Raw genomic sequence first — 9,336 nt, 5'->3', positions numbered from 1 at the left:
TTAATAAACAGAAAATACAAGGTTCCACAACCTAAAGAAAGAAGAATCGTTGAAGTAGTCTGAAAGAATTTTGCCCAAACCCGTCAAGGATGGAAAAGTTAGGGAATTTTATGGCAGAAATTTTTCCTCCTACCAAAACATCGCATTGTTTCACTTTCAAGATTTACGCTCAGAATTCTTTGTGATTAAAACTTTTATTAGAAACCATGCCAAAAAAACACTGAAAAGCCAGGAAAAAGTTGGGAACTTTTAAGGTAAAATATTTGAAAAGTCAAGGAATTTTGTAATCCAATTAAAGCTTTCACCCTGCAAAGAGTGACGATCACAATAGGTCGCGATTCTGCTGTGTTTTGGCCGACAACGGTCCCGCATATTGCACTATTTGGTAACGTTACATTCGGAAAATAGGGAGAAATTACCAGAATACAAGTTTTAATTTTTTCTTACTTGCTGCATGAATAGTCTCCATTTCATTTTTATATTTATTATTAATTTACGAATTTCTTTTTCTCAACTTGATTATCCCAAGTAGCAAAATAAAAATATGTTATAAAAATAAAATTAATGAAAAAAATTTAGAAAATAAGGAAAAAGTAGCTAGCACTATGGAAAGTAGACAGAAAATTTAAAGTGAGTGTCACTATTTACCGAAGAAAATAGGTTATTTCCTGTCTACAAATTGGATCTATTTTCCATCTATAAAATTGATAGGGCTATTTCCTCAAGGGAAGATATTCAAAAACCTGATGAAAAATAGAGAAAAATGGATATTTTCTTTAATTATTTCTTAGAAATTTAAAAGTCAGAAAACAGATAGAAAAAACACAGAATGTAGATAACAAAATTGTCTGTTTTCCTTGTATTTAGTGTCCGGAATAGACAGAAAACAGAAGTTTTTTAATAATTTTCTTACTTCTACTTGATACATCTATTTTTTTTTTTTCTATTTTTTTTTTCTGTCTAGAAAATGGACAATTTCTAAATTATTGCTAGACAGAAATTAGAACCCCATGCTATTTGGGATCTTAAAACCGCCGTATCTTCGAGCAACGACAACGTATGAGTGTAAGACTTCAATGAGTGACACGTCTTGTTATCACAAGCGGAAAAAATTGAAGGTGGTCTGGCTTCAAGAATGGCTGGGTTTGGATGCAACTTTTCGTGTCTCCGGGATGTCAGCGTTGCATACATTAAAAATTGAAGGCGCTCTGGTCTCCTGTAAGGCTGCGGTTATTACCTCCTTCCCTTTCTTAGAGGTTTCTGCGTTGCATTTACAATCATGTTTAAGTACCATGGAATCCTTAAAGTTCGAATGAGCTGTATTGCTTCATGGGAGCGTTACCAAAGTGTGCAAATTTTACACTTGAACATTTTCACAAAGGCATCGCGAATGTGAATCCCTCAAATTACTTCCGATAACATTTCCGCAATTTGCACCAGTTTTCAACGCTGCAATGGCATGATAAACCCGCGATTTTAAATAGTTGCATTCGCCATTGAAAAAGCCGAAAAGCATTCTTGTTTTCCGCTCGTGAAAATAAGATGTGTCACCCATTGCATTCGTATGTTGTTGTTGCACGAAAATAGGAAGCTTGGAGTATTTAATATAACTAAAAAAAAAGGAACGAGTTACCAAATCTAGCTGGTTGAAGAGGAGTTTACCATATCATGAAGGTTTATTTGCTCGAATAAATATAAATGAGAAAAGTTACTTAATTACTTAGAAACGCACTTGCCTTTCCTTTTTATTTACTTAATTAAAATTTGTCATTTTCATGCGCTCATGCAACGTAAAGTAAGTAGGTACTCTGTCGAAGGTGAAAGCGCAAAAATGCATACCTCGATTTCGTCCAAAATTTCTGCTCTCATTTTATTTTTTACGAGGAGACAGAATCAGCATTTTGAAATCCTATAGAAATTTCTTCTGGCAAGGACCTAAAAGCACCGAAGTTATAAAGAAATGACGTTCTGTAGTGTTTCGTGTAGAAAGTAAGGGACGATGGGAATGTCTAAAGTGTAGAAAACCGATAGACGCATTTCTGAAATTTCTGCCTTAGGAGTTAAAAGAAACTCTAGTGTCATCGCCGAAGCAATTTTGTGAATGAAAATAAACATTCTTGTTATTACAGTGATTATAAAGTCGGTTTACTTATATTCATATCCCCCATTTCAATATGCGCTCCGTGAGTCAAAGGTCCGCAAATTCATATATTCCCGCGTTCATGTCTCTGCGCTCATTGGTTCATCCAACTCTGTTTGAAGGTTAAAGTCTGTGACGTCACCCGTCACACACTCAGGAAACCTTTCATGTCTCCGCTGTATTTTTCGATCAGCCTCTTTCTGCCATGGTGAAGACCGATAATCTGTGTCTTTTGTTGATTTTTTAGTTTAATTATCATCAATCATGTGTTCTGTTTCGAAAATCTCACTTCAAAAGAAGGTTAGTATCCAGAAAATATTATCATCCATTTCCCAAACTCAGATAGTCCCAATTTCTCGCGAATCCCTCGTGTTACCCGTGCCCATGCCACCTCGCCATGTATATGAGCGTGCACGTTGTCTAATACCGCCTAATTGTAATTTACAATTTTTTCGTATTATTCCTACCCTCTCATCAACTTACACTTACATCCATAGTTTAGCAAACGAATTTTCTTTGTTCTTCCAGCGCCCACTCTAATTTTACATCGCCTTCACATCCTTTGGGTGCCACCATAACCTCAAACGAAAGCCTGTTCCTTCAACTAGCTCTTTACATTAAAATTTATTTTATCTGGACTGAGACGGTTTTTCCCCGAAACGTTTCCTAACACAGGACTGTCTTACAGCGATGCCTTCCAGCAGCCAATTTAAAGGTTGTTGCCTCACGCATGAGTATCCCATAGGCAAATTGTTCCGCTCCTCCGACATGCTCATGTTGTCTAAGCCAGATGGCTCGTCCTGGCTGTCATGTCCTAATCTAGCGCATTATAGTTTTACTTACTTTTTGATATTGAGTAGAATTTTATTAGTATAGTATTGGGAAATATTGTTGAGGATGGTTGGTTTAAGCATACCCCTCATCCATCTGCTATATCTAGATTTTATGAAGTAAGTAGCTCGTATTGTAAATCGATCGCTCTTCCTCCATTGAGAATTAACGAAACACTGACTCGTGTTAATTTACTTTATATACAGGAATCTCAGACTATTGATGTCAAAAGTCAGTCGAATTCTATGATAAGGTGCAAAATTGCTGAACAATATGAAGGAGACCGAAAAGTAAGATAATGAAAATGCTTGGTATGGAGGACAACATGCTCGCTTTTCCATGGTTTTGGAGTCTGTAGGACAAATACCAAAGGTGCTGAGAGGTGAAGAATGCTTCGGCAACAGATATGAATAAGACTTTGTCAGGAACAGTTCCTACTCAACTCTTCTCTTCCCTACTTTCCTAACTTATCTGTCTATGTTTGTATGTAACAATTCTATTACAATTTACTCTGACCTATTTGCGTATCAATTAAATTATTATCTGTTTATTTTTTCAGTATGTGGCATCAGGAGTATTCAAGGCAGAGCTGAACGAGTTTCTAACTCGAGAGCTCGCTGAAGATGGTTACTCAGGAGTGGATGTTCGTAACACGAACAACAAAATGGATATCATCATCATGGCAACACGAACACAAAGTGTCCTTGGAGAAAAAGGCAGACGCATCAGAGAACTGACAGCTGTCCTGAAGAGGCGTTTCGGTATCTCCGATAGCCACAGCACTCCTGGCATTGAATTGTATGCCGAAAAAGTTGAAACGAGAGGTCTATGTGCAATTGCTCAGGCTGAATCGTTACGGTACAAACTCATTGGAGGTTTAGCTGTCCGAAGGTAAACATCTTTCCCATTATCAGTGATTATTAGTTTTATGTCAGTCATATTTATCTCTTCTAGGAATTTGCCTGAAAGCCTACAGAAGTTGGCAATAGTCAGGGAGCAAAAACAAAATTGCGTTAATGGAATTATGAATAGGGCAGTTTCACAGTTTTTTAATTTATTCTTTTGAAGCATTTAGCAAAAGAGCATGCCTACATTTTTTTCATTTTTCAAATAATCAAATTTTAGCCGCATAAATGACTTTCAAAGTTGTCTAATATCTAAACCCCGTTACAAGCAGAAAAAAACACCTCCCACAGTTTTTGTCATTTCACGGAAAGAATTAATCACTGCCCAACCTTTCACCCAAGTTTGATTATTTTCGTTAGGTTGCAATTGTACTGAGAGGTTATGAGTCATAACTGTGATAGTAATAACTATTATCATTGCTTGAAATGGTCATTTATGTGGGCTTTTGGGAATGAAATAATTTGCACCGCTCGGCGGTCACGTTCCATTGGATTCAAGGTGGTTAAAAGCCATGGGTTGCCGCCTCATATGACATCATAAGCTTCGGGCCAGTGATAAACATTCTATTCACAATTTTATTTTAAGCCTCTTTTTCAGTTGAAAAAACAGTTTTTAGCTTTTGAGACTTGAAAACACTTTTTCAAGTACAAGCTCATAGAATAATAATCTGTGTAAATTCGAAAAGGTTAGCTGCTGAACCTAAGTGATACTAATAAAACTTACCCACTGTGTGCCTCTAATTAATCTGTTTACTATGCTCAACCAATTTGTCTTATTTTTGCATCTTGAACAATAACTAAATCAATAAAATTAATTTTACTGCACCATTTTGATAGGCGAAAAATATCCCGTTGATAATCAGAATCCAACCTCTTGTTGTCTCTAATAGGTTGCTCTCTTTGCCCTGTTAGATGTTTACAATTCAGAGGGAAAAAATGGAAGCATTGATTACTGGCTTACTGATGTTTTATTCAGAAAGACGTCAGATATGCGACATATGTTCTTTTTTAAATTGCCTGTGGGAGATCCATGGTCAAGGTATCTGATAAACAAGGAGAATAACGACTTATTTGGGTTGTTACGATCCATTGGTTGAAGGGGAAAGGCAAAAATACAAAGACTGACTCAGAGTGCAGAAAGTTTCAGTTTTCCACATTTCGTCCATCAGTTTTTACAAAAATTCCCACCCGTTTCGAAAGTGATGATATTTTCTCATTGTTTTTCTTGCTTATCAGAGGTATGTATCTTAGTGGTGTAAGTTTTTGCTAAACATTTTTACACCACTAAGAGACATATTTTCCCATTTTCAGAATATTGTTGTGTAAATCAAAAATGGGCAGTTAGTAGTTTAGGATAGTACATAGAGTTGTAACGTAAGTGGGAGAGCTCGCGCCACATTTAAGCATTTTCCAGGTCCTGAATCCCGAGACTCCTGTGTGACGCCGGGTCACTTTTTCGATACATAATCGATTGTTTTCGGTACATCGGTACCTGGCCATCAGATGAAGACAAAGAAGATAGGAATTATCACTTATTCCACGTTGCCATTTTGGATCGAATATGTATCGATAAAGTGACCGAAGCTAGGCGCACACCGGGCTTGGAACTCGTCCAGCAGAACATGGCACCAGCTCTCCCATTTACATTATGACTCTATGTAATCTATTGTCAGGAGCTACTTTACCAACCGCTTTCACAGCCTCCTGTTAGCTCACAATTATTCCTGTTGAGCCACTTGAAAAGCTTGTCAGTTTTCTAGGAGTTCTTTTCACTAGCCAGGGTGTTTCAGAAAGTATGTGACATTTATTATTAATATCTATTGATTGCTGAAAGCTGGAATCTAATTTGGTTGCATTTTAAAGTGGGCTCAAAACTATACCTCTTTTATCAGTTTTTCTCGGGAGATTTTTCTGAGGGCCAAAAAGTGCAGGCGAATAACCAACCTCTGCAAGTTCCTTCCAGAAAAGAAAACCACCTCAAAAAAAACTGGGTTGTGGGAGGTTGAAATTTGGTGAAGTGACTCCAAATTACTCTTAGTTTGACCCTCTGACAAGAAAAGTTTGTATAACAAAACGTTAAGATAGGGGAGCGTCAATCTGCTTAATTTTGTATCCCTCATCGTAATGCTTGCAACCAAGACCTTTCTCCTGCCAAAGCAAATTAAGCTGGTGTTGATATGGAGCTTTCTCATTGTATGTAGGGACCACTAACTAACATTTTTTCACATCTATACTCATCAGTGGTGCCAGTTAAATGTATTTTAAGTGGTGCTAGTGCTAATTAGGAGCTAGTTGAGGACGAACATTCATTTTGCAACATCCAAGTTTCTTACTTTCCATTTGCTTTAACGTTCAAGGCTCCATTTGTATAAGTTGATTGTGTGTTTGAATCTCTTTCTTTTTTTAAAAAAAAATCCTTCATCTTTTTTAGAGCGTGTTATGGTGTCCTGAGGTACATCATGGAAAGTGGAGCAAAAGGGTGTGAAGTAGTCGTCTCTGGAAAACTCCGAGGACAGAGAGCTAAATCCATGAAATTCGTTGATGGATTAATGATTCACAGTGGAGAACCTTGCAAAGACTTTGTAAATACTGCCACTCGTCACGTACTTCTGCGGCAAGGTAAGTCAATAAATCACTTCTTGTCATCTAGTTTAAAGAAGTTAACTTTTTGACAGGCTCTCTTCTAACTTGTGTTTTTTACTCTTTCTTTTATTTCTTTTTTTTATCATCTAAATTTAAAAAAAGAAAGAGTAAATTAAATGTAATAAGGTGGAGAAATGGTGCTGGGTCCACACCATTTCGTGGGGAAATCAAAGCCAAGAAGTTCGAAAAATTAAAATTAGAGTTAAATATAATTTTTTGAACTCTAATGCGCACCAGTACGAAACTGAGGACCACTTCGGGCCACTTCTTAGTGTTTTTTTCTTCATTAAATGTAATATATTTATTAATAGAGGTAATTTAAAATGCTTGAATTAATATTCAAAAAAAGGTCGAGCAGTGACCTCCCACGTCGACATTAAGATATCCAAGATAGACAATTTCCAACCTCCATCTGAGTGTGCAATCTAGGAGTCAGCAATAGACTGATTTAGTAACTAACAAGGGGAACTTCCCAAGTTGTCGCCTCCGATCGGGCTGAAAAAATTCGTACTAACTCTTTGGATGAATTTATTGGACCCGTATTTGTTTGTTTTTTCCAATGCCCCCTGGAAACACCCCAAAAAAATTCCGAAAAGTCTTGCTTTAAGCGCTCGAGTCTATGTAAGCAGTTTAGCAACTGCCTTCTCATATTAGGCGGTGGCTCTGCGGTAGAGCGTTTGCTCTGTAATCGGCCGGTTCCGAGATCGATCCCCGGGCGGTGCGGTTAAATTTTACGATCAAATTTTATATTCTCACATATTTTCTGCAACAGCTCTTCACATCAAATCACATTTGATACGTTTTGGACCTTAAAACATCAATAAAAAAAAATTATATATAAAAAAAAGCATCTATACCTCTAATTGTAGATGATATTTATCATTGATTAATTTGTGTTTGGTAATGGTTGTAAATTAATTGATGTTTTAAGTTCCAATGTATTAATTGTGATCCGATGTGAAGAGCTGTTGCAGAAAATGTGTGAGAATATAAAATTCGATCGTAAAAATTAATTGCCCACTCTGGGGATCGAACCCGGGATCGCCTGTTTACGGAGTGAGCGCTCTACCGCAGAGCCACCGCCTGATGTGAGGAGGGAGTTGCTAAACTGCGTACATACATTCAAGCGCTCAAAGCAAGAGTTTTCGGAATTTTTGGGGGTGTTTCCAGGGGGCATTGGAAAAGACAAAAAAAATATGGGTCCAATAAATTCATCCAAAGAGTTCGTACAAATTTTTCAGCCCGATCGGAGGCGGCAACTTGGGAAGTTCCCCTCGTAAGTTATTCAATAATTTAGTTATTTAGTTTTTGTAATTTTGTTACTGATGGGTCACAAATCGATTAAAGTTAATTAAAAACGAGACATTTTGATCGTAAAAGCTTCCAGAATACAGCTGCATTCATCACATTCATTGTGTCTGCACTACCTACTGCAGCAGGTGAAACATCAATTGCTCTGTTTCTTAACTCTTGTGTCAGCCAAGTTTCCATTTGAAATTTTTTACGCGTCTAGAGTAGCATATGCTCATCACAGGTATGCAAAAACTTCCAAACCATGCAACCGTGTAGACCCCAATCGGTCGCAAAGTAAAAACTGTAAAGCTCTGAAAACAAGTTTTCTAAATAGGGAGACCGCCAAAACAGCGGTTTTTTCTGTGCAAAAGTGTGGTAAAAATAACCTTATTTTTTTTTCTTTTGGTGTAAAATTGCAGCAATTTATTTGCACAAAACTGCAGTAAGCTCATCACTTTTAGATTTTTAAGGAAAATTGGGGTTTTATAATAGGAGAGCCAATAAATTTTTGCATTCCCGTCTCATCTCATCTTTCACACCGAATGAAGTGAAATTTAATGAACGAACGAACATGTCTTGTCAAAATGAGATTATATGAATTCAAGAGCAGTCAATGCCCCCCTCCCCCCCCCCCTTCAGATTTTTCCCTGGTGCTAAATAGTTTTGTCTCTACTTATTACAGGAGTGTTAGGAATCAAAGTTAAGATTATGTTGCCGTGGGATCCTACCGGCAAGACTGGCCCCAGGAAACCTCTTCCAGACAAAGTTAGTGTTGTTGACGCAAAAGAAGATCCATTGCCTGTTGCTCCCTCCAGTGATGTCAAAACAGGCAAACCAGAACTTGTTTAAACATTTTTATTTTTACTTTTATGAATAAAACTGACAAAACAAGACTATTTTGCTACTTTCATCTTTCCTGATACCTTAAAGCAGAGACATTTCATATCTTGGTGAAGAAGGAAATTTTTTGTCCGATTAGATTCAATAGTTATTGAGTAATTTCTTCTTTAGAGAAAATGAGCCTTAATTTGAACAGAGTTGCACCAGGGTGGGCCAGAAAACAGCTTTTTTGAAGATCAAAATACAACAGTACGGAAAAGTCATGTATTGGCGTCGCTTTGAGGCTTACCAGTGGGGTTTTTAAAAAAGAAAGAAAGAAAGAAAAATCAAGATTGCGCCTTTCATGCTTAAGGAAATTAACTTCTCATTTATTCATCGTCTGCTGATTTAATGGTACTTTTCAAGCATGGTAGAAACTGGTAAGGACCTTCATTTTTGGAGTCAAAATACTACTAAATGTTGAGTTAAGCCTACCAAAGTGAGGTCTCTAGTTGATTTATACTGTATTTATTAAGTACAATTGAATTGGCAGAAAATGCATGAATTTAAAAAGTTATTTTTCACAAAATTGAACGCGCAGCCCCACAAATGTTTTTAAAAGGGAAAAAAACCTTTCATAGGCTTTAAGTATTGCCAATACGCAACTTCTCCATTTTATTTTATTTAATTTTTGGCCCATTCTAA

The 9,336-nt window shown here is 36.9% G+C and overlaps 1 protein-coding gene across 1 annotated transcript; it reads left to right on the top strand.

The window, feature by feature from the left end:
- The first annotated feature begins 2,278 nt into the window (after positions 1-2,278).
- Positions 2,279-8,708, top strand: RpS3 (ribosomal protein S3). The gene is made up of 4 exons (XM_019041831.2): positions 2,279-2,440; positions 3,531-3,862; positions 6,308-6,495; positions 8,495-8,708. Exons 1-4 carry the CDS (start codon positions 2,405-2,407, stop codon positions 8,659-8,661), a joined length of 723 nt encoding a protein of 240 aa, XP_018897376.1. The 5' UTR covers positions 2,279-2,404; the 3' UTR covers positions 8,662-8,708.
- The last annotated feature ends 628 nt before the right edge of the window (positions 8,709-9,336 follow it).

Source organism: Bemisia tabaci, chromosome 3, assembly GCF_918797505.1.
Source record: "Bemisia tabaci chromosome 3, PGI_BMITA_v3".
NCBI classification, from domain to species: domain Eukaryota; kingdom Metazoa; phylum Arthropoda; class Insecta; order Hemiptera; family Aleyrodidae; genus Bemisia; species Bemisia tabaci.
Note: the sequence above shows the minus strand (reverse complement) of the source record. Positions and strands in the feature narration are given on the sequence as shown.